Below are 26652 nucleotides of genomic sequence, written 5' to 3'. Positions count from 1 at the left end.
ATATTAAGAGTGTTATGTGGCACGACACAAACTTAATATGTGAATGATTTTTTTTTAAAATAAAATAAAAATTAAAAAACACAAAAAAAAAATCACAAAGTGGCATGAGATATATTTGATATTGTTGATATAGTATTAACAAAAAATTATAAAATTGTATCAATTTAAAAAAAAAATTAGAGATAAAAAAATTTGGAGACCAATTTAATTATTTTGGCTAAAACTAAAACCAAAAGAGTAATTAAATATAATTTTAATGTCAATATTTTTAATATTCATAACTCTTTTGTCCCTTTTTTACCTACAAAACTGTAATACTTTATTAGTTTTTGAGATGGTTTTACTTATTTATACGAGTTTGGAATAAAAAGTTGAAGTAAAGGTCGTTTAAATTTAAATAATGTTATCTTAATAGAGTAATACCGTATTATCATTCATCATAATAAGAAATGTAAGAAAGGTACAGAAATCCCTTTTGCAAATAGTTGTGAAGTATTGGTCCTTGAAATGATTTATTGTGTTGGGTGGTAGATTTTTGAAAGAGTAGAAAGAGATTTTGGTGCATGAATGGTACAAAGTATTCCCAAAATTGGATGCATTAATGGATTTGGAAAATTGAAATATTGATTAGATTGAAAGGTGATTCAAAGTCACGCGTGAAAAAAAGGTTGAAATAGTACATATTTCCACTTCAACAGTGACATCAACATTCTCAAAAAGCCCAAAGCGACCCCAATTCAAAGAATGGGATATCTCTCCATTTAATCTTTATAGGAAACTTTCCCTCAAGGGCCACTTTTAAACTCAAGGGCCACTTTTAAACTAAGTACGAGGACCATGCATGATTTCTTATTGACTAACAAATTGAAACGTGAATTTATGTTTTATATTAAATAAAAAAATTATTAAATAAAAAAGAAAAAAAGGTGGGCCAGTCTGGTAGACCACCAACGAGCAAGTTGGGTTGTAAAGTTCAACCCATTTTCAATTTTAAGGTGGTTCGACCATTTTTTACAGATCAATATTGAGCCAAGATTAAATGGGTCGGGATGGTATGTTTTGTTACCCTTAATTGGATAAAAAAACTTATCAAATTCTATGTAAAATTATGAAAATAGTCATTAAAAAATACAAATAAATTTTAAAATTATTTAACACAAAAAACTTTGATAAGTCTTATTTATGTTTAATGAGTTTTTTTTCCAGTAATTTTGTATTCTTAAATAAGTGTTTCCGTACGGGGAATTGATATCAACAATATGTTGTCTAGTATGTTAGGAAAAGGTCTAAGGTTCAAATCCTTCTATCATTTTTCGTCCATTTCACTTGGAGGTTGTAACACCCCGATTCGGGTGTCACTCTTTATTCGTAAAACATTTATTTATTTTTCTAAAATTTGAAATTTCAATTTCTCCAATAAACTATTTTTAATACATCATAAGTATTGAAAATCGAGTACACATCTTAAAATAACATTGATTTAAAATTACAATCCTAAGAAAATTCTCAAATATTTTTCTTAGAATATTTCTTTATACGATCATCGCAAAAACACAAACGCAAACACAAACAAGCAAGGATGAGCTAACTAGAACACTGAAGAGCATACAACAAAACACACTCATCCACATTACTTAAAATCATTCATTTCAACATAAATCATCAAATTTCATATACATGACCACACGATTGCCATCAATTTAATTTCGTTGAACACACAAAAATCATCTGCCTCAACAGATCACAACTCAATAATGCTCATTCTTGATTTAAAATCTAACATTAACCTAGATCATCCACTTATCAATAATTCACAACTCAGTCTACAAACTCATCATGTAGTATATATCCATCACATTCACATCATACCCAATCATGATTCCAACAATCAACATGATAACACATCATATAGAATCATTTCTCAATAACAACTATAATGACATATCACTCCCATTATCCTGTTGTTAATCACAACATTAACTCATCACATCCATACTCATAGTTTCACACATGCATATCTCATCTCTAGTCATTTCCATGTTAATCCAAGATAATCATCCAAATAACACACAAGTATTCTCAAAGAGTCCATTTTTATCAAAACATCAATCTTACCAAAAATTATTATATTGGTTATGCCAAACATTCAATAGAAAACACTCAAGATTGGTATACTTTCTAACATCACGATAGATACATCACTTTCTAACATCACGATAGATACATCACTTACTCATCACTGAACAACTTTTCATTTCAAAATTAAGATTCAATAAATAACATACCAACAAGGAGAGATTACTCCCACACTTACATATCTTTAATTCGTGGATAAAGCAATAACAATCCAACATTTATCACATCACAAAAATGTTCATTTAATATTACTGCTTTGGCAAAGAAAAATACTCATCATATGAACACACCAAATCCACAACTCTCCACATGTAATTATTCAATCATTCAAATTTCATCAATTAAACACACTCAATATTCATATTGTTAATTGTCCATGCATACATAAATAATCATTCAGTTTAACAAAGATTGAAGGTCATACACAATCTATAATTAAAATTTCTAAGCACTTAGGAATACGTTCCAATCCATTAACAACTCAATTCCTCACTTTTCAAGTCTCTTATAATATACGTGAATTGTGGACCAAAGACTTGACTTATTAACTTATATTTGGCAACCTAAGTAACATTACTGATCATCCATTTAATTTAGCTATATATTTCCTATTTCAAACTCATCTTGTATGACCATTACGTGGGCAAGCTTGTACACATTACCAGAATTTTTATTTATTATAACATACTACTTCACTAAACTACCAAAAACTACTACATAAATATAATAAATATTTCTACTCAAAAGATACACCAAAAGCACCATATAACCATCTCTCGAAAACAAAACAATAAGTCATAATACAAAAAATATTTATACTCTAAAATCGACACCAAAAATAGCATGTAGCAATTATTTTTCTGAATAGAAACAACAAGCTAAATACAGCAAACAACATCACATTTAAGACAACATATACTTTCTTTGTTCTATGAAAAGATATAAGTTGAAAGCTTTTTGAGTAGACTTCCAGGAAAGAGGACGCGCAATGGACAACTTCAGTACATTCTCTTTCCTTAGCCAAAGTGTTCCCTAACAAGTTTCACAAATATCACATTCATTTGCATACATCATGTTTCTAACAAAATTTAATAACTTACACTTTAAAACACTCCAATATTGGCCAATAATCAATAAAATCTCATACTTAAAAAAAAACAATTACTCAAGAGGTATATTTTCTAAACAACAACCAACATTCATGTCCAAACAACAAGCTCATATCATCATCTTTTCAAAAAAATAAAGAGACATGGTTTAACTCCTCTTACCTCTTAATGAACTACTTTGATCCTTTCTCTACAAAAAATCTGGGCAGCACCTCCCTTCTTTACCCTTTAAAAGCTTCTACACTCACAAAGACAACCCCCTTTTCTATAGACAACTCTCTCTACAACTCAACATAATCACCCTTTTAGAAGTTCTCACAACCTTCTCTATGACCAGATCCTAACCCTTAAATCTTTTTATCTGCTATTAAATTCTTGTTCCCTCTTCACGAATTTCACTCCAATGATGAAAAACTTCATATTCTCACCCCTTTTTATAGTTGAAGTTAGGATTACTGTCGTAGTACTACATTATTAGTTGTACTACATTGTTATTGTAGCAGTACTGTAGTTGTACTACATTTTACTGTAGCAACACGCTTTTCATGAGGTATTTTTACTATAGCACCATACGTATTTTACAGTAACATTATATGTATTTTACTGTAGCATTATACAAAATTTTCTGTACTCAAAAATAAATATTTATCAACTCAAATGTAATTATTTTCAAGGGTCTTACAGATGTTACCTACACAAGTACTCTGATGCTAAAGTCAGTAAAAATTCAACCGCTAAAGTTTTAATAGTATAGTAAATACAAAATCTCTTATCACCTTATCTTAAATTTATATTTATAAATTTCGGAGAAGACTTTTGATTAGTAACAACTTAATTATAATCCAATTATAAACAATTATACTTTATCTCTAAGTATGTTTAATAATAGTCAATTAACTTGATGAATGACTAATCGACAAGGTTCTTTAATTGTGCCATTTTAACGATGGTTCTTCCTAACTCCTCACAAATATATCCTTGGCATATGACTGACTGAAACTGTACAATAAATATTAACCAACTCATTAACCTTGTTCTTGACGTCATTAACATTTTTTTGTGAATACCATCTTCACAGTTTATGCATTTAATTTTATATTGTTATTAAGTCTGATATTATTATTAACAATGGTAAATTTGGTTAATTTTCATAATAATGATATTTGGGTTTATGGGTTTGAGCAGTTGAGTATGAAAAGAGAGATTTGGTAGAAATGTTTTACATTTTTTTTTCCATTATCACAATTTTTTTTCCTAAAAATATATTCCTTTTAAAAAGGTTTACTCAACTAAACTCATTCTCACCTTAATTTCCAGATTAGACCCATTTAATGTTTACAGATTGAGAATTTGGTCTTCATAGACTCAATTTTTAAAAATGAAATTGAAAAAAAAATCATATCAACATGTGATCTCCAACAACTGAATTCTGAGATGATTTTTTTTTTCTATTTTTTCTAAAAAATTTGAAAAAAAAAAAGATGTAAAAAGTTATTTTATATTGAGAATTCAGGTCGTGAAAACTCAAATTCTCAACAGATCCAAGTTATAGAAATTAAGGTAGAAGTGGATTTATTTCGATCATTTTTTTTAGGTTTAATTGCTTCCTTTGTCCCCAGTTTGGTTGAATTGTGTCAAATTCATCCTCATTTTTAAAAAAGTTTCATTGTCGTCCTCACGTGGTGTAAAAGTGTCAATTGAATCCAAACATAGAAAAAATTTGTGTCAATGTAGTCATCTCCGTTAAATACACACTAACGGTGTTAAGTGGTTGATTATTTGGCACTAGAGAATTAAAACGTGGCAAATGAGTCACAGTAGTGGTAATGACGTGTCAATGACGTGGCAGTCCTTAGGAAGGAAGAACTCGACGATTGAGATTTCAGATTAACCTTAATTAAATTCAATTTGAAAATTTCAATTCTAGAAGTCCAAATCTTTCCTCAATCCTCGTTTCTATTCTTGAATAACCCAACTTAGGGTTTGTTTTCTTCTTCTCCTCCCTGTCGCGGCTTCATAAGAAGATGGAGGCACCCATTTTCTTTTTTTTTTGTCGCTTTATTCGTTCCGCGGTGAGGGAGGCGCGAACCTCCTTTTCCTCTTCCCAATTTCTGGTTCGTGCTTCGCAGGGAGGGAAGACTCCCTTTCGCTTCTTCGTGGCCGGTTCGTTCCTGCAGGGAGGGAGGCGATTTTGAATGGCTCAGGCGTGTCTTTCATTTTATCGCGGCGTGGTGGATGTTGAAGCCGCGACGCCTTTGCAGTAGCGGCGCCTCCGCGCTAGGTTCGTGTTCCGGCGTATTCGCAGTGAAGGGAAGTCGCGTCTGACTCGAAGTTTGGGGTTCCTTATTGTCGCGACTTGGAAATTTGGGGGTTTCTGATTTTGCGATTTGAGTGGGTTTCTTGTTTTCCTCTCTGTAGATTGGTGTTCTTCATCTTGTAATTTCGGAATATTTTTTTCCTTTCTTGGCAATTTTGGGCAGGTTGAGTCGCGCGGAAGAAGACCCTGTCGCATTTTGTTCTTGATTATTGTTAAGAAGCTGCGGGCAATAGTTGATGGTGTCGCAAGGAGGCGTTAGAATCTGGATGACTCATTACCACTACTGTGACTCATTTGCCACGTTTTAATTCTCTAGTGCCAAATAATCAGCCACTTAACACCGTTAGTGTGTATTTAACGGAGATGACTACATTGACACAAATTTTTTCTATGTTTGGATTCAATTGACACTTTTACACCACGTGAGGATGACAATGAAACTTTTTTTAAAAATGAGGATGAATTTGACACAATTCAACCAAACTGAGGACAAAGGAAGCAATTAAACCTTTTTTTTAATAGGTTTACTTTGAAAAGAAATATAAAAATTCATATTATACTGTATTTAAAACCTCATTTAAAAATTAGACATTATTGGTATTTTAATCTATATATACTTACTTTATATATTTTATTTATTTATTTACCTCTCTTTCATGTTTTTTTGTAATTTGATCTCCTAAAACATTTCATCTTGAAATTTTGGAAATATTTAGTTTGTTCCAATTTCTCAGATAGATATGAAAATTAGGATCTAAACATGATATGTAAATATTTGATTTTCTATGTTTTGTCTCGTGGTTTAAAAAAAATAACTGTTTTTCATTTCATTTTAGTTTTTTTTTTTGGTATGTTCTTTTTGTTTTATCCTGTGATAGGAGAATAATTTATTTTTAGTTCTTGTTAATTTTTTTCCGAAAAACAGTAAAACAAAAAGTTTCCATATTTATAAAAAAAAATAAGGATAAAAAGGAATTTTACAGGAATCAAAAGTCAAACAAAAGTTTTTGGAGGAATTAAATATAAAATATGACTCTGTAGTAGAGAGCAATAACATATTTTCTAATTTCTTGTAAATATTTTCTAAGACAATCTTATTTTCACCAGTGTCAAACAATTCTCTTAATATTAAATTTAAGTAATACTAATAGTGAGTATTTGGATATTATTGTAGGGTTAAATCGAAATACATGTGTATGCATATGTAACAAAAAGACGATTAACTTTAAATTAAATATATGGATAATAATTTATATGCTGTTAGCATTTAAAAAAATATAATTTTTTTTCCAAATAATTTTAATTAGCTAGTTTCTTTTTGTTCTATTTTTCATTCTTTATTCAAGTAAGAAAATATTTAAAAATAAATAAATTTTAAATTTTAAAATTTTAAAATATTAAAAATATTTTTATAAAATCAAAATGAAAATAAATTTAAACATAGCAAGCTTATTTTTTTTATTAAAAGGGCAAAAATATAATTTTAATTAACTTGTTTTACTAACGTTTAAATAAATATTTTAAGTTTATTGAGTTTTATATTTTTGAAAAATTGTAATACAAGCCCATTTTCGTCTTTTTCTTTCCTTTTCCTGTCCTTTTCATTATCTTACGTATCTTATCTATCATTATTTTCTCTTTTCCTTCATAGTTATTTATCAATGCACTTTTTAACTATAGTTAAAAGCATTTCATTTTGAAAACAACTAATGTAAGACACGTTGTGAATAGTATAATTTTTCTAAATCAACATATTCTTATAATTTAAGAAAAATATTAATTAAATACTACTAGATTTTGTTTTATAATCTTAATAAAATACCTTAAAAATTATTTATATAATTTATAACAAATACAAAATAACAAATTATGAAACTAATGAGACTAATTTCAATATTTTACTTTTACTTACTATTATAAAGCCAAAATTGTAAATTTGGTTGAATCCAATAGAAAGAAGAGAAAAAGGTTGAGACAAGTGAGAAAGCAAGAAGAAGAATAAAGAAATTGCAAGTTGTGTTTATTTAGCTAAAAAACTAAAAAAATATTGACAGCTGAAAGATAAAGCACCAAGTTGACACAAAATAACAATATCAATTAAATATAAATAAAAAAATTGAAAATGAAAGCCCAAACATTAAGAAAGCGACACCTGGCAGACGTGAACTGTACCTAGAAATAATCCTTTTTAGTCTTGGTTAAAGAAAATGAAATAAAATCTTTAACAATATATTAAAATATAATAATAATAATAATTTTAGAATTAAACAATTCAATAAGTTATTTCTATTTTATTAGATAACTCATTTTATTTTATCACCCATGTAATGTTTTCTCTTTACTAAACATCATATTTAATAAACAGAACTTACCAACTATTTTTTTTTATCTATTTCATTTCATTCTTTTTTATTTGTTTCTTTTTCTCTCATAAAAAAATATATAATAATTGTTTCTTACGATTTTGAGATATAAAATCAATTTTGAAATATAAAATCGAGATCAATAAAATCGAGATCAACCATTCTACGTGTAAAGATCTAAAAATTGTATTTAATTTTAAGTTCTATCGTAATTGTTCATCTAAAATATTCATAAAATAATTTTAGAAAACATTTTGATGTTAAATTCAGTTTAATATTTAATCGTTTAGATATTAATTATACAATAAATACAAATAACTTAATCTTTTACCTTAAATATATTTATAAATTTTAAAATAAGTTTTTCATTAACAACGACCTAATTACAATAATTACTATCTTCTTATAAACTTATTCAACATTAATATTAATCATCTTTATAATTGATTGATGGATTTAACTCCTTGTTTACCAATTCAAATAAACTTGTAAGTACACTACACACTTACATTTCTTTTCTTTATTATTTATTATTGATGAGAAATTAAGGAAAGTGAGTAATTAAGACATTATATTTCATGGTTTTGTAAAGAGGAAATAAAAAGAATACTTTTTTGAATTATTATTAAAAAAATATTTTTCTTTAAAAACTCAGAAGAAAGTGTTTGAGACAACTTGGTTGAATTTTGAATACCCTACAAAATCAGCCTTCGAAATGCTACTTTAGAATCGTGCTGTGCCAGCTGGACCAAGATGACATCGTTGACACGTTTCACAGTATGATTTGTCCTTGATAGAATCCGTACTCACTCAGTTACTCTATGCATGTCTTCAAATATATTACACTTTTTTTCCTCTTCAAACGTTTCTGTTTATGGTTCTTTTTCTTGCTTTTTTTTTTCATCTTCTTTGGTTTTCTTCCTCGTACCTTCTCTTCTCTTTATCTCTTTGCATTTTTGCTGCTTCGAGTTGAGTGTGTTGCCCTGTGCTTTTTGTGGACCGAATTGTCCCTTCTCAGAGGTGAAAATTACAGATAATTTTACGCCACTTTTGCAAACAAGTTGCTACTTTTCTTCTTGTCTGTTTTTGATTTTACTGTTTCTCAGATACCCTTTTCCCTTTTCTTTCCCACAAAGCAAACCATTGTTTCTTTTATGGCTAAAGCCGGTTCCGTAAGCTGAGTCACAATCTGGGTTTGTTTTGCTTTGGTTTTTCTTGTATTTTTTTTTATATCTAATTTCTAGATACCGATCCATTTTTCTCTTCTTTTTTGGTAGTTTAATTTTTCTTTTTCGTTTGAAAGGAGGGTTTTCTTAAATTTATAGTTTTGAGTGGGGATTCTGTGGAATCTAGTGAAGGGTCATTTTGGAGTTTAGATTTGTCTATGTAGTAAGGATTAAGGAATTTATGTTAAGCTTCAGGTGCCATGTGAGATGTGTCATGTCTTTTAACTTTGTTCTGTGACGTGGCTGCTGTAGATTGGGTTATTGGTGTTGGGAAATGAAAATTTTCATTTACGTGTAGCTCTGGAATGCTTAACTTTGTCTGATGCATTTAATTATCTTTTTTTATGTACGTATGGTTTGATATCGTTTTTCACTCTTAGATGCTTGAATTTTGAAGAATTTTTAAGGCTGGTCTTGGTTGCAGTACTGTTGCTTGAACTGAAATACCGCTCTATCTATGATATTTGTTTTCTGCATTTGAGTTTTGTTGTAAGAACTAGTGGTTTATATTTCATGCCTCATTCTTTATGAATATTGCTTCATCAGTTGTTTCATTCCTCCTTCCATGGAAATTTACACCCTTCATTTTCTGTTTGAAGATATAGATAGGATTTTATTGATTATAACTTATGAAGCATAGATAGCTCAATTTACATATTCTGTTGTATTTACTACAAATATCATATCCATGCACTATAGATTTTAAGACTAGTAAGATACTGAATAACAATATACTCGTGAAGTTCACCACAGACCAGAGCATTGGGAGGGAGAAAAACATATATTTTCTTGAAAAAACCTTTAGTATGTTAGAAAGCAGTTTGATGATGTCAATTCTAGTTATATGGTATGCGTTTTGGATGTTATTGTTTGCATAGTTCAGTATTGGTTACATTACATTAGTTATATCCTGATGTTTCCTGATTAACATGAATTGCACAATTAAGAAATCTGGTCATTAAGATTTGTCATATGTATGAATATTCTAAAGTATGACATGGAAAAAGTAATAATAAGAAACTAATGAGTGTTCTGTGTAAACTTCAGGTGAAGAAAATGATTCTCACTAAGCAGTATCGATGTGTACATTCAGCTAGTTGTCAATGCACCAAGGGACATTTAAGTGAAGATGTGATATTCTTGGTGTTTCAGCATTTGAATTGGAACCCCAATCTAATTGCTACACTGTCGTGTGCATGCAAATGGTTTGATGATATTGCAAAGAGGGTTTTATGGAAAGAGTTTTGCAGAACAAGAGCTCCTAAGATGATGCTTGATCTGCAATCCAGTGGAAGTCACAGTGCAGATGGGAACTGGAGGGCTCTGGGGAAGCTTCTCATATTCTGTTCTGGTTGCACACAAGGTGGTTTGTTCGATAATGTTGAGGTTCCTGGTCACTTTGTTAACAAGACTCGGTTTTCTAAAACACTAGGAAAGAGCTTTCTCATGCCACAGTGTCTGAATGATGTTTTGTATGTGTCTGAGCCTTGTGAGCATATTGACCAAGGTGAAGCTGGTGATTTAGGATTCTTCAGAGGAATTTTCAAGTCGTTTGCATCATCAAACGTTAAGAAGATGATAATTAACAGAGGTGCACAGCTCCATCCAACCGAGATTTGCCCCTATTGTAAGGCTAAGTTGTGGAGTATGCTACAGGCCAATATGATTCCACAAACTGCTAAGTGCAGGTTGGGTTCCCATAAAGATTATATTGAGTATTATGTCTGCCTAAATGGTCACTTGCTTGGGGTCTGCACATTGTTACCACTGTCTGATTCAGAGGATGTATCTGAAAATGAGTAAGATATTAATGATTCTCAGGTATTTTCCTGTGTCTGTGAAGTCCATAATTTCCTGTAATATTTAATTATCATTTTTTATGAATGAAAAACTAGTTCTATGTGAGAACTAGACCCATTTTCATGAATTTTGGTTATGTTGATGAGCAACAACTTATCTTTTTTAACAGGTGTTTCAGTTTATTATTGGTTAAAAGTTTGTAGAAATGGATACTATTCTCTCATCAGAATTGAAGTTTCATCTGGGTAATATCCATTGACATTTATTAGAATTTTTATTATGCAGATTATCAAGATGAAACTCCAAATCTGATTAGAGAACACACCAACAACACGAATGATGTTAGACCAGTTTGGTTAGACTTTGAAAATATTTTTAAGATAATCACTTACTTAACAGTTAATTTTTTTTTTAAAAAAAGGGAAACTGTTTATTTATAAGATAAGCAGATTAGACAAACACCCAAAAGAATCTGAAATATGTATATTCTTTTAAAAAACACTTTTTGAAAAAAATGAAGACAGACAAACTCATTCATTGTATGCATTATCTAATTTTCATCTGAAATTGTGATGTTTCCTTGGCAGATTGGAATTCAATCTTAACATGAAATTTGGCTGAGCGCAGTGCTGTTTGCTCAAGGGTGAAACTGTGCTCAGCAACAGCTATAAGTCTCATTTTGATTCAAACCTCCACATTGCATTATGCTTCATGTTGCTGTCTCAACTCATGCCAGCATTTTCCACTGATTATAAATATTGCCAACATTTTTTTTAATAAATCAAATAGAAGGTGGTTCTTTACTTAGAACTATGTGGTACACTGAATTGTTTTGTAGATTTCTGACCTGGGTGTGCAATAGTTAATACTTCTTAAAAATCATTTTGATTTAGTAGCATTTTCCAATTTCAGATTCATTTGAAGAGAATTTTTGTGCTCCACTCTTCGAAGTCCACCTGTGAGTAAAAGAGTATACTAAAAAGTTGTGCTCTTAGTCCACATACTTTCAGTCAAACATGGACAACATCTTTATATTTTTTTGTCAGACAAGAACAGAGTCTTTGTATTTAGTTATCTAACTATGAAATTAACTGAAATCAGAAAATAAAAATTGTAGAAAAAAAAATTATTAATCAATAATTAATGAAGGTAAGAAAATAAGATATAACGTATTTTTCACTCGACACATTCCACCTAAAATCATGAGAACTTTTAGCATGACAATGACTGCATGGACACAGTTGAAACTGCACTGTATCTGTCAAATGAAACTAATTTTACGTACTGATTCTGATCAATGACCATTTTATCAATCATTATGCCATAAATATACGCATCTGACATTAATGTTACCAATTACAGGCCACAAATTTATTAAGTAAACAATTTTCAACTTTAATAATGATAAAAGGAATAATAATCTTCGTAGTACTTTTTATAAGATTAAAGTATCTCGTTTATCAAAAGTAAAAAATAATTAAACTAATAACATTAAAATTGTCTTAATTAATATATTATTTTCAGAATTACTTAGATAATTTCTTATAGAAGATATTAACCTAATTTTCTTTAATACATGCCAGAGGGTTTACTAACTCATGATTAATTCATAAGAATTTGGAACATTTTGATCCACGCAATAGACACCCGAATTTCTAATTTTGATCGTATGAAAAGGTTCTAAATGAGTACATACATTATATGCTAAGAAAGTGAAATAATTTTACTTGGTAAACTAATCACAAATATAAAATATGATAATTTAGTTTACTTCTATAATAATACTACTTTAAAAATGACATCACTGCTGACACGTGATAGGTTGACTAACTGTAGAACTATGATAAATACTGCCAATGCTAAGCCATTAAACTCATAATTAAAAAATTATCACTGGGGGTTAAAAATGTTGTTCACTCATAAAATTGTGGTTATATAAGTTAACAGTGTTTATTGTTCTAAATTTGCCCTGTTTCTATCTTTTATCCATTCAGATGGAGTATATTCTTCCCTTGTGTACTTCAATAATCCAATTTAAAGACATATACAGAAACTGGGAATGGAGAACCTATTTTCTTCAATTAAGGATGAACTTTTAGGCAAACCACACATTCATACCTTTCTACAAAACAATGTTATGCATGATTTGCTCAAATAATGTCATTTCACTCTTTCTTTCAGTCTCTTAATGGACATAAACTAGTTACAAAATATCATTTTTTTTCTACTCAGTCTCTTCATCTTCCTCTGCTCCAAAATCCAACCCAGAAATCTTCATCTTTCCTATGTTAACTGCAATTATTCAAACATCAAATAAAACACTGAGCATGCAAGGGGTGAGGAACTGGTCCAGATATATAATAAAATGCATTGAACAAATTAAACTGATTGTATCTTTGTGCTTAAGCTCATGCATGCATCACACTTCTCAATATCAAAATTGTAGTTTGGTGGTCCAAAAGAATGCAAGATTCTGTGAAAGAGAAAAAAAAGTGTCCCATGCAAGTACATGCCATGCAAAAATCATGAGAATCAAAATATCACAGTAATCAAATACAGCAGCATCTAGAACCTGCCACAGGCTGAAATCTTCAGGTTTAATCAATTAATAGTAAAAGAAAGTATAAGAAATATGACGCTGGTTTCTTTTAGCAAAGTGCAACTCCAAGAAGAATGCCTCATGGTTCGGTTCAGATTGCATGGCATGATCAAATCCTGGTCTCTTCATTACGCTTTCACTTCCTCCATTCAAAGTGCATGAAAAGATATACAGGCCACAACAGGGAAAAAGCAAAGAAAAGGACCATAAATTATCAAAGATCTCACAATTGTGTATGAGTGTAGAACTATCATCCAAGACTAGCAACAATTTAGAACTGTGAGAATACTCTTTTGAGCATCTCTCCATTACTTCATTGTTTAACCTTTTTTTGATAAAATAAAAAGGATTCTTCAGAAGATAAATTTAAAAACAATAAACCAACCAAAGCCTTATCATACTAAGAGAGGTTGACTACACCAATCACATGATGCCATTGGTCTTGGTAAACGAGATGATAGCATTAAAAACAGCCGACAGAAGAAAACATGGAAAAACTATTGTAGGTGGAAGGTGTGAAGTAACTTGTGTCACATTCACTTACCAACAGCATCCATCCCAGCTAACTTTGGCATGAATTTCTTGATGTGATCTTCTGCTGCTTTATCGGCTTTCAGTGTCTCACACTCGAATGAAACAGAGATTCTTTTCTTCCCATCCTTTTGTTCAACCATACCAGTGATATCCTTACCCCAACTGTTCAAAGGTGGATGCAAACAATAAGTGGAATATGCTAGCAATGAACTTGTTATCATAAAAATTCAAAGTGAAGAAAAATGTAAATGAGTGAGAACTTCAATCTGTGTGAAAAATTCAAACATGCTCTGAAAGAGAACTAACCAGCCAACAGAAGACAAAGAATCAAGATAAATAGAGAAAAATTAATCTAACACAGACAATTACTGATAATCACTCATGTTAAATACAGGTTGAAATACAAAAGGTAGTTTAATTCATTTGGACTTTTAGTCTTTTAGGGACCGGTAGTTTAATAATTGCAAACTATAATGAAAAATCCTTCACAGCAAATAGGGGGAAATAACCTAATGAGTAGAAACCATAAGGACTAAAAAACCCAGATGAGTGGGAAATAGTGACTAAAATCCAATTTGTGTGAAACTATAGTGAGTAATAGTTCAATCTAAAATAACGTATCCCAAAGAACACCAACTAAGTACTTTGTGTAAAATAGAAAATAATCTTTACGAGGACCATAGGAAAACTAGATAATAACTTGTGGATTATCTAATTATGTGTCTCTTATAAGCTGCTCTGTTCCATTGGCATGCTAAACAGCAACAAGCTCATTTGTCTGTAAGCATAATTATAGTTAAATACTTGTAGAATCCAATGACAAAGATTGACTTCATTGACTTGACTATAGTCCAAAAATTATAACTTATACCTAAGCAGTTGCCTTATTATAGAAATGTAGTTTCCTCAAAATAATATTATTCTCACTGTTTAACTAGAAAGTTATACAGACTAAGAACCAACTTAAATTAGAAAACAAAATCATAAAGCACAGTGAGCACTCAAAAAGAGACTATACATGAAAACACTGCTTTACCCATGAATATGATCAATGCTGTGGAACCGTGCAGCATCATGGCCTTTGCACTCCACAACAGTGGCTTGCTCTTTCTTTGTCTATTTTACGAAAACCAAATGTGAATAAAGTATACAAAGGAAGGAAAAGACAAACAACACAAAGGGCACAATTACTACATTGAAATCTGTGATCGTGAGTTTGATGACGCGATAATCCTCACCCCTACTGCATTCCCTTTCACATGCCAATTCTTTCATGAAAAAAAAAAGTACACGTAATTACTAGATGGATACAATAGTGCATAAAAAAAGTCGCATAAAAGAGGCAGATCAAATACAGGACCATGAACAATTACTAAAAATAGTTGTATAAGAATTGATGCACTAAAAAGGATATTTACTACTCTTGCAAGCTGGTAGTAATAACTACAATCTTTAGCTGAAAGGCTAACAAGAAGTTAAATTAGTTGATGAATTTAGTTTAATTTAATTTTAAGTCAAATAATATGGAACCTACGGGCCATTTACATCAATTCCTTGTACAAAGCATGGACATAAAGGAGCCCTTAAAATTTTAAATAAAAACAAACCAGTTATCCCTTAATACCTAAAGTTCATTACAAGAGAATAATTCTAATGTGATAATCTTTCACTCTTTAATCATTTGATGCTTACAAGTGAATCTAACTTAGAAATCAATCCTGAATGAAATTTTTTCAATCCCTACTAGAGGATATAATGCAATAAGTTTGTTAAGAATTCAAACTTCAGCAGCATAGTATCAGCACGGACCAATGTGCACTAATGAAAGCCTATAAAGATTAGAACTTACATTTTTTTCATAGAGAAAGTTATCTTAAAGTCATGTCTTATGTAGGAACATGTAGGACAAAATAATCGTTTTAACCTAATCTTTGGAGAGAAGAGAAGGGGAAACATGTATCAGTCAAACAAAGAAAAGATGAACATGTATGATATACCAGTGCCAGAAAGGCCATAGCAAGTAGAATGTGGAAGTTGGATGAAGTGTCCTGAGATAGAGCCACACGGCAACAATGCTATTGATGCTACTCCTTCCATCATCATCAACTCTTCCACGTTTCCCTCTTCGTTCTCCTCTGCCGGAAAATCTAACCCAAGAAGAAAAAAAACAAAGAAAGTGAAAATGGGTAGGGGGGAAAAGTGACGAGAAAGCGAATTGAAACACAAAGTTTCAATCTTTTATCACTGCAATCACAGGATGAATGGAAAATAAAAAGTACCCATTTGCGTATGTTAGAAAGAATGGTGAGTGGTTCGGTTCTGCGACACAACAAGCTGCAAAAGGAAGAAGAACACTTAAACGGAGAGAAGAAGAAGAAGAAGCCGAGGATGACAACGTTGATGCCGGTAGCGCAAGAAAGAGTGTTCTTCCTTTGCTTCCTTTTTCACCTTTGCATTCTTATTGTCATTTTGCCTTTATTTATCTAATTTTTTAAGATTTATATTTTTAAAAATTATTTTCATCGTTATCTTTTTTTAAAAAAAAATTGAGTCATTTTGATTCTTTAAGAATAATGTTTGATTTTTTATATTTTGAACACGAGTTTAAACACTTTTTTTTATTGATTTAAGATGTAAAATCTATCTCATTAATCTCATGAAAATATGAATGAAGGATAAATCATATATAATAAAACAATAAGGATGTAAGTATGTTACTATGAGTATAAAAATGTCTAACTTTACTTTTACTAACTTTTTAGAAATTCATTTATTATTTTTAATGTTACAAACCTTGAATAAGAAATTTGACGTTTCACATAATTTTAATAAATTCTAAGAATATATATTGCAATTTTCATTTAGTTAATTTTTTTTATAGTAATCGATATTTTTTTTTGTGCAAATTTTAATTAAAGTTGACTTTGACCAAAAAAATTATAATTTCAATAATATACATATATAAAATAGTAATTATCTCAAATAAATGAATATTGAGTTTTAATTTTGTGATTGTTACAAAATATGGAATATTACAATGTATGAGTTAAAGATGCCCATGGAGGATTCCCCTCACTTTCGTGAAAGAAAAAATTATTCAACACAAAATGTTGGTATAGTTTATTATATATATATATATATAATGTTTGTAGGAAAATACTAAGAAAGGTAGTATCTTGGAGACCTGTAATATATATTAAATTTGCATGGAAATTTAAATTTTTTTAGTTTTAAATTTTAAATAGAAATGAGAAAACCTGAAAAACTAAGGATACTAATTTCCATCGAAATATATAGGCAGTTTCTTCTTGCACTTCTATAACTTTTCCTGCACCCCTAAAGTGTCTTTCCCATTTTACCCTTTTTGGAATATCTGAAAGTCAAAAACGACTACTGAATTGTGTAAGTCGGAAGCCAATTTTTTTTTTTGAGAAACCAACTACTGCTTCAGCTTTACAATAAAATTGATTTTCATAAAGTCAACACTTCTTTAGCATGGTATTTGTATTGACCAACAAAAGTTATTATATGGAAAACTATAAACTATTTCATGCTATGCACAGGATCATCGAAGTTGCATAAGTGTAAGAAAGCGACATGCACCAAAATTTGTTGTGAAACCTTGCATGTGGAGAAACAAGGAGCTGTGACATGCATTCACAGAATCTGTGGAGAGCCTTCCCAGTTTTCTTTAACAGTAGAACTGGATTCAGCATCAGTTCCAACCCTCTTAAAAACTAGCTTTTGCTGGGGAAGTTGACCATTGGCAAATACTGTGACTTCTGTGTCCACTAAAATTGTGTCTTCATCTCTGAACTCTCCTCTAAGAATACCTTTGGCAAGTTCATTCTCCACATTCTGCTGAATCACTCGCTTGACCGGCCTAGCGCCGTAGTTTGGATCATACCCCAAACTTCCAAGGAGTTGGATTGCAGCTTCTGTCACTTGGATTTTCATCTTGCGATCTGCAATCCTCTTTTGCACCCTCTCCAACTGTAAAAGACGTAGGAAGTGAGTCTTGTGATAAAAAATTGAAAGACCATGTAACAATTCCCAGAATTCTCTTTGACTTTCATCATTGAAATGTACACAGGTAATTCTCCTGAGTATAAGATGTTTTTAGTCTTTCAAAATATCTCAAAGTTTAGTTTAGTCCTTTTAATGTCTCTAGACTTTACATGTACCCAAAGTGGTATTGTTTTGGTCCCTCACCAGAGACTAGAAACATATGTTTATATCAAAATATAGAGTAAAGGTGTATTAAATTTTCATGGATACTAAAACCAAATTTTGAGAGATTAGAAACATATTTTACTCTTCTTTCTTTTATAGGGGTGTGTGTGGTGGAGTAATGGACTTCAACATAAATGTATCTATTAGAGAGGAGAAAATTACCTGTAACCTGACAATACTACCTATTTGGTCACGGTCTAGAGGCCGGAAAACGATATACTCATCAACTCTGTTCATGAACTCAGGGCGAAAGATTGATCTTGCTGCGTCCATTACCTTCTGCTTTATGGTTTCGTATGCTGACTCTTTGGGTACAGTGTCATTATCTGTGTTGAGAATGTACTGTGATCCAACATTTGAGGTCATAATGATAACCGTGTTGGTAAAACTTACAGTCCTGCCCTGTGAATCAGTTACTCTTCCATCATCCAAGATTTGAAGGAATACATTGAAAACATCTGAGTGTGCCTTCTCAATCTCATCAAACAAAATGACAGCATAAGGTCTGCGGCGAACGGTCTCTGTTAGTTGTCCTCCCTCTTCATATCCAACATATCCTGGTGGAGCCCCAATCAATCTCGAGACAGTGTGTTTATCCATGTACTCACTCATGTCGATTCGTACAAGTGCTTCTTCTGTGTTGAACAAATAAGAAGCAAGGGCCTTGGCTAGCTCAGTCTTTCCTACACCAGTCGGTCCCATAAACATAAAGCTAGCAATCGGCCGATGGGGATCTGAAAGACCCGCTCTTGATCGTTGGATAGCCTCAGCTACTGCCTTAACAGCGGGATCTTGACCAACAACACGCTTATGAAGCTCTTCCTCTAAGTACAACAGCTTCTCTCTTTCTGATTGTTGAAGTTTTGAAATTGGAATACCAGTCCACTTGCTTACAATTTCAGCAATATCACTCCCAATAACTTCTTCTCTCAACATAGACTTACCAGAGTTCATATATTCGTGTAACTCCTTTTCTACACTTTCAAGTTGTCGTTGCAAGGAGTTTAGACTGCCATACTTCAATTCAGCCGCACGATTAAGATCATACTCCCTCTCAGCCTGTTGAATCTCAAGATTTACCCTGTCTATCTGCATATAAATGAAAATCGGAAAGCATCAGATTTTAATCTTCTGATTAACATACAATCGGGTCTTAATGCAAGTGCATTTCTAATAATATAATTACCAACATAATATAATTACCAACATACTTGCTCTGGTTCAGTGTGATCAAACCCCGCAAAACTGTCTTATAAACGTTCACTTATTTATAAACTGAATGCACATTTGGCAAAACATAACATAATTCTGATAACATACCTCCTCTTTAATAGATTGCAGACGAGTCATTACAGACTTTTCATGCTCCCATTGCCCATTCAATTCATCCTGTTTCCCTTTTAAGAGAGAGAGTTCTGTCTCAAGTCGATTTAATCTATCTTTAGAAGCCTTGTCTGTATCATTCATGAGAGAGAGCCTCTCCATCTCGAGTTTCAAGACTGACCTATTAATCTCATCAAGTGCAGTAGGTTTTGAAGTAATTTCCATTTTTAGTTTAGCAGCTGCTTCATCAACCAGATCAATAGCTGTAATTTAGAAGTAGCAAGAAGTTAGTGATTTGTGAGTATTGTTGATGCAAGTCCACAGAAAATGAAATACAGTAAAAGTTTACATTTTTATTGAAAACTGGGAATGCTTTTGTATAAAAGGAGATAAAAAAATATGAAGATAAGCTAATGAATAGTCCAAAATTGATATTGGCTTCAGGTTATACAAAAGACAGTATCGACCTACATCCATACTAGTATGAGAATCATAATCCCAATCTAGGAAACCAATTGGTGAATATACTGAAAAATAGGAACCAATCCTAAGCAAACATCCGAGATACTTTAAGATATCCTGAGTTCCAATACTAATATTATGAGATGCTTTTCCATATATTCTGAAAAAATTAACAAAATAATGTAAAGAAACAAATAAATGATAAAGAAAAAGAGAGAAGTTGCAGCTATAAATTAATCGTTCAAATTCAACACATTGAAAATGAATTAGACAATGGTCACAGTAATGCTCCCTACAGTGGGGAAGTTCCATATGGTTTTAAAGCTCTTAAGAACAGTTTCTATTAATACATTATATCATTTATTGCTAAGACCCTAATCCAGAATCCAAATATCATTCTTTTAAAAGAAGTAAGGTATCATAATACAATAACTAATTATTTGCCAGAAAAAACTTAAAACAAAATTTCTTAAGCTTTGTGTAATATGTTCATTTGCCAAGAGTCTTTGGTCTGTTATTAATACCTTTATCAGGCAAAAACCTGCCACTTATGTATCTATCCGAGAGAATTGCAGCATCCACAAGTGCACTGTCAGAAATGCGAACTCCATGATGCAGTTCATATCTTTCCCGCAGTCCCCTCAGTATTGAAATGGTATTTTCAACTGATGGTTGGTCAACAAAAACTTGCTGGAAACGGCGCTCAAGTGCAGGATCCTTCTCAATATACTTTCGATACTCATCTAATGTTGTAGCACCAATACATCGCAGCTCCCCCCGACCAAGCATAGGCTTTAAGAGATTACCAGCATCCAAAGCACCATTTGTAGCACCTAGCATGTGACAGATATATTCAATATTTCAATCAAGTTCAACGGGCAACATGTTTAATTTCTTTTATCAAATCACCATTGCTACAGACAAATCCATGGATTTGAAAGGTTTTCGCACAGCAGTCATGCAGACAGAAAGGAAAAAAATGTTGAAAGAAAATGGGGAAAGTTGTATTTCAAATTGCTTTTGCAAAAACAAAAAATCAGTCACAAAAGGTGGAAAATCCTGAAATTCATTACCTGCCCCAACAACTGTGTGGATTTCATCAATGAAAAGGATAATCTGACCATCAGATTCTGTTACTTCTTTGAGAACAGCTTTCAGTCTATCTTCAAATTCTCCCCGGTACTTTGCTCCTGCAATAAGTGCACCCATATCAAGGGATATGAGCTGAAAGTGACAAGTGTATCAGATTAATTTTACAACTCACGGTCAACACACAGCTCAAACTGGAGAAAAAAATAAGATAAAAAAAAAACATACTTATAGAACAAATCAATGGAATTAAGGGTAAGATTTAGAGGGCGTAATATATATTAATGTAATGAAAATGAGATAAAATCTTTAAAAAGCCAGTTAATGTAAATCTATCCCACATTCCCATTCTTTCCCCTTTATCTTCCATTTTGAGCTTCTAAAAAAATATTAGGAATTCAGAATAGCCAAGATAAAGCACATACCCTTCGATTCATCAAAGCTTGAGGAACATCTCCTTGAACAATTCTTTGAGCAAGTCTGTTTCCAAGGCATCTAGGTCAATAATTAATGAAAACTACCACAAGCAACCAAATAAGGTATAAACATTTGTCCTTCTCATCTAACAAAATTACAAGAAAAACCCAAGATCTCTGGTTGAACAAAAATGTCTCAACAGCATCACTGAACATGGTTTCATTTAAATTACATTACTTCACCTGATGTAACTGCAATATTAGGGTTGATGCAGTGTTTGCAACTACATCAGCCTGAAATTGCAGGTTGAATTCACAAGAAAAACTGTAATGGCCATAATGTTGCTTCTGTTTAAAACAAAATAACATTTCACAATTGCAAGCTGGGAAATAATGCCACAACACAACCCACATCACTTGCAGTACCCACAATGCCTGAAATCACAGTAATCGCAAAGTAACTGCAACCACAATTTAAATTGACTGCGGTCTCAATAACCATATAATCGATTACATTGTTTCTACCATTGATTCTAATATATAATGCTATAGAAAAGGAAATGCCTAAATGTTTGTTTTAGTATGATAGAAGAAAGGAATAATTTGTTATTTCAAACAATGTGTAACCTCTTGCACTCAATTTTCAAGGAACTTTAGTTTCATAAACAGAAGAGAACTATCATTTTAAACTAGGATAATCTGCTCAACTTACTTTCTACTTTTATGAAACTTGTATTTTGAAATATTAAACTTCCATACATAAAACAATTATGATTTATCTCTTAAAAATACTAGTAAAAAAACTGTACTGTCATGTTCAAATAATTTGTATTTTATTTCACACCATCACAGGTGGCATTCTTGTATGTATTTTGAAATATTAAACTTCCATACATAAAACAATTATGATTTATCTCTTAAAAATACTAATAAAAAACTGAACTGTCATGTTCAAATAATTTGTATTTTGTTTCACACCATCGCAGGTGGCATTCTTGTATGTATGAAACAGGTTACACATGAAATTCAGGTAAAAGATGATAGAAGCAGCATCTAAAATTTAATCAAAAGATAATTTAAAGTTAAATACTTAAAAATAAGACAAACACAGGTAACACTTGGGAGGAAGACCTAAAGACTTACCCTTCAGAGATTGCTGTTTTTCCAACACCAGGCTCTCCAATTAGCACAGGATTATTCTTTGTTCTCCTGGAGAGAATTTGAATGCACCTGCGTATTTCATCATCTCTTCCTATGACTGGGTCAAGTTTTCCTGCTTTAGCCATTGCTGTCAAATCTTTCCCATACTTTTCCAAGGCTTCGTACTTTCCTTCAGGATCTATAAGAAATTGAAACTGAGGCTTATGAATCAGAAGATATTTCCAAATGAAAACATTGCATCTACAGATACTCATAGCCCATCATCAAGCACAGGTTCTAGCACAAACAAAGAGATTACGGGCCAGTTTGAGAAAAAGTTCTGTTTTCATTTTCTGTCTTTACTTGTACAGCAAACAGGGCAAAACAAAAAATAAATGTTTTCAATGTTCCAGCACAAATCTTTGAAAAAAGATGACTGTTCTGTAATTAAAAATAAAATAGAAATGAAAACATAAGTAAATAGACCCTAAAGTTTTTAATAGCCAAAATCAACACCCTCCTGCCAAACAAAAGCAAGTAACAAATAGAAAACAAAAATGTCAAGAGACAGCAATATTATATACATTATAATTATAAATGACCTTGGTCAATAACTGACTGGCGTCCCCTTATGGACTCTATGGCAGATTTAAGACCTTGCTCAGATATTTGAAAATCTCTAAACAAAGTCTTCCCAAATCGTTTATCTTGGGCAAAACCAAGAACAAAGTGCTCAACTGACACAAATGAGTCCCCATATGCTTTCTTGATGTCCTTGGCTTTCTGAATTAATGCCTCCAAATCACGCCCCAACATTGAACCACCTGATTCCCCGAGAACCTAGCATAATAGGACAACAGTTTAACAATCAGGTTCTAGGATTACAGAGCGTATTTTATAGGCATCTAAAAAGATACAATGAATTCCTAGGAGTTTTCCTCCATATCATTTGCATATGCTCAAAATTGTATATTGATATCTAATAGTGAATTTGGGAATATAAGTGCTACCCATAGATAGAAAAATAAAAAATATCCACAGTCTGAAATACTTGATCTGAACTGCAACCAACACCTGTAAGTCAGCAATATTTCGAACATCAATGAAACGGGTCTTTTCAAGTATCAGCGGTGAAAATCATTAAATATAGACTGCTCATACAATCATACTGAATTAAGAGTGCAGATAAATAAGAGATTTTTCCCACACATGGTAATGTAATTTGAATAAAGGAAAAGAGTAAGGACTTGAATTGCATATCGCCAATATATTAACTGTTTGATCAAATTAGTTTGGCATTTTACACCTTTCCTCCGCAATTTTTGCTTGGATGGATAAACTATAAAGATTGATCAGACCACAACCACATGTGATGTAGTACATATCAGTCTCATGATTCAACTCAATGTTATGGCATTATGAAAACGGAAGTAAATGGCTAGAACTTTCATTCTAACTTCCAAGCTTCTGTTAGCTTGCATTTTACTCAGAAAAAGTTGAGGATTAATACAATTTTTATTTAGGTCTTAATTCTGAAAGAAAAGTACACCTACAATCCAAGTTACAAGAGAATATGGGTAAAATCAATAACATCTTATACCTCAAATAATACCAAGAGGAAGAGAGATTATGATAACAAGATAAAGACATAACTATGAGCACCAAAGCATATGCAGATTTGACTTGTTCAAATCACCTTGGGTTGCCGTTTGATGTGCTTATCAGTGGCCTCTAGAAGCCGAGTATTATCTACCCCAACCTTAGAGAAGATCCGGCGAGCAAGCCCATTCTTTTGCTCTAACAAAGCTTTCATCAAGTGCTCAGTCTCCACAATCTGATGCTTGTTCTCCTTAGCGACTTCTGGTGCAGTGGTAATTGCTTGCCATGCCATTTCTGTAAATTCTTGTTGTATAATCTGTCATTGCATCAAAACCCAATATCAATCACTACACCTCTGAAACTCCAATTAGACCCGATCAATATCACAAGTGACCCAAAATCACAAACAATTTAAATTGCCACAATTGAAATGAATCCAGTTCAGCTGAGTTAAGCCAAATTTGACTTGCATGAGCTAATATCAAGCTTTACTTAAACACCAACCAATGACTTAAATTTAACACAATAATGTACTTTACATATGTTTAGTTAAAAGTAATTTAGTATTATTTTGATACCAACAACAAGACACTAAACTAAACATTAACATATTTTAGGTTTAATATGTAAAATATACAAGTTTTTTCCGGTAAATTTGTGTAAGATCTTTATAATATCCAAATCTTCTATTTTGGTTCTTTTGTTCTAAAAACACTAGGTAGATCCATCAGGCTAGCAAGTGTCAGATAAGCATTTTGTAGCATAGACAAAGAAAAAGATCTTAATATTTCAAGGATCATAAAAAAATACACAAACTAAGAAAAAACATTTGCAGGAGTGGAGAAGGTATCTGGGTCATGTATTGAATAAATTGCTCTCATATAACAAGAAAAATATTTGTATAAACCCCATATTTTAGAAATCACTACATAAACATTCGAGATTCATTCAGAGATTGATAGACAAATAATATAATTCAATTAAATACAATAGATTAAACTCAAACGAAATTAAAATAAAGCACAAATCTTAAATCCAGAGGGTTTTGAAAATGAAGCATTAAAAAGGGTTCAATTTATTTAATTATTACACATCCTCCTTAAAAAAATTTAAATGCACAAAAAATGTTCATTTTTAGTAAAAAAAATGAATCTCTTAATATTCATACCTTTTTTCCAAGATTTGAAGTGAAACCAAAAGTGACAATAGTACTATTTAGTAGTAATTTCAAGGAGAATAAATGACATTAACACTTCCTCTTATTCAGTATACCAAACTCTTCTTCATTCTGTCCTACAATGTTTAAAAATCATTGGTCACGTTTTTTACTCATTACACTGACTTTTCCAAATTGATCGAAAAGTATCGAACATTAAAAAGAAGGTATCATGCAATCTGAAAAATTCTTAGGGAGTGAATGTAATTTTCTTATCTATTACGCATTTCCTTCTTTTATAAGCTCATTAACAATAATTTCAATCCCAAAAAGGATTGAATATAACAATGAATACGGTTATGAACGTTCAAACATACTTTTCCACTTGATGAAATTGAGCATCGAACAGAGAACGGTGCTAGGATTCTTCCCGTTCTCGAAGACCCATTTGAGAAAGCTTCTCTTTTCTTCGACGGCACTGAACTCAAACTCTTCAACGAAGTGAGGTTCGGGGGAAAGCCAAAGGAAACTCGACACTGTGCTAATCGAGCGTGACTGCGAATTGGAACGGAGGGACGAAGAGAAACACCCGGAAACGACGTTGCAGAGGCCATCGCCGGTGACCGTAAAGGGGGAGGAATTTTCCGGCGAAGAAATTTTCCACCGAGATTGTTTGTTAGTGTGGTGAAGATTGTGTCAGTTGTAGGCGCAAAACCAGAGGAATTTGTTAAGAAGGTGTTGGATAAGCAGTGAGACACCTCAACAGGATTCACAAATGTGGTTTGTTTTGGATGTGTTTTTAATTGGATCACAAATTTATACAGTTTTTTTTTCTCCAGCTTTGAAATTAAATTTTATTTACATAAATATAAAATATAATAAACTATTAGTTTAGTGTTTAAACTCTATAACAGTTAGATATGAGAAATGAATGGTAATTTTGTTGGTATTAGACCCATTTAAAAATGAAGTTTAATATTTATATTTTTATAGGTATTATTTTTAATTCAAAATTTATTTTTCATATGATATTTTTATTAAAATTTAATAATAAATAATTATAAAAGTAATTGATTTTAATTTGTTTAAAGTGTGATATATTTATTTCATTTATTTAAAATAAAATAAAAGTTAAAAAATAAATATTGAC

General features: G+C 31.5%; 3 protein-coding genes across 6 annotated transcripts; 1 reads left to right on the top strand and 2 right to left on the bottom strand.

Moving 5' to 3' along the window:
• The first annotated feature begins 8735 nt into the window (after positions 1–8735).
• LOC108344778 (EID1-like F-box protein 2) lies at positions 8736–11849 on the top strand. Of its 3 annotated transcripts, XR_008244956.1 has the most exons (4): positions 8736–8945; positions 10199–10972; positions 11121–11196; positions 11539–11849. XR_008244956.1 is itself a non-coding variant. In XM_052867471.1 (3 exons), exons 1-2 carry the CDS (start codon positions 8751–8753, stop codon positions 10952–10954), a joined length of 951 nt encoding a protein of 316 aa, XP_052723431.1. In that variant the 5' UTR covers positions 8736–8750; the 3' UTR covers positions 10955–10972; positions 11539–11849. The 3 variants fall into 3 exon arrangements, 2 of the variants coding, with proteins under 2 accessions (XP_052723431.1, XP_052723432.1); XM_052867471.1 differs by lacking the exon at positions 11121–11196; XM_052867472.1 differs by lacking the exons at positions 8736–8945; positions 11121–11196 and adding an exon at positions 8958–9118.
• Positions 11850–13011: 1162 nt separating this feature from the next.
• LOC108344953 (uncharacterized) lies at positions 13012–16539 on the bottom strand. Its single transcript, XM_017583493.2, has 6 exons — positions 16364–16539; positions 16082–16231; positions 15279–15352; positions 15121–15200; positions 14095–14246; positions 13012–13243 (listed from the first exon to the last, which is right to left on the bottom strand). The coding sequence occupies exons 1-6, from the start codon at positions 16365–16367 to the stop codon at positions 13176–13178; spliced, it is 528 nt and encodes a 175-aa protein (XP_017438982.1). The 5' UTR covers positions 16368–16539; the 3' UTR covers positions 13012–13175.
• Positions 16540–17536: 997 nt separating this feature from the next.
• LOC108345725 (chaperone protein ClpB3, chloroplastic) lies at positions 17537–26277 on the bottom strand. 2 transcript variants are annotated; one of them, XM_017584444.2, is made up of 10 exons: positions 25880–26277; positions 24444–24662; positions 23350–23587; positions 22751–22946; positions 21617–21671; positions 21176–21326; positions 20627–20935; positions 19638–19903; positions 18480–19406; positions 17537–18077 (listed from the first exon to the last, which is right to left on the bottom strand). In XM_017584444.2, the coding sequence occupies exons 1-10, from the start codon at positions 26114–26116 to the stop codon at positions 17742–17744; spliced, it is 2934 nt and encodes a 977-aa protein (XP_017439933.1). In that variant the 5' UTR covers positions 26117–26277; the 3' UTR covers positions 17537–17741. The 2 variants fall into 2 exon arrangements, with proteins under 2 accessions (XP_017439933.1, XP_052723115.1); XM_052867155.1 differs by lacking the exon at positions 25880–26277 and adding an exon at positions 23758–23821 and having other exon boundaries at positions 24444–24581.
• Positions 26278–26652: the final 375 nt, after the last annotated feature.

The sequence above is a fragment of the Vigna angularis genome, chromosome 8, assembly GCF_016808095.1.
Source record: "Vigna angularis cultivar LongXiaoDou No.4 chromosome 8, ASM1680809v1, whole genome shotgun sequence".
NCBI classification, from domain to species: domain Eukaryota; kingdom Viridiplantae; phylum Streptophyta; class Magnoliopsida; order Fabales; family Fabaceae; genus Vigna; species Vigna angularis.
Note: the sequence above shows the minus strand (reverse complement) of the source record. Positions and strands in the feature narration are given on the sequence as shown.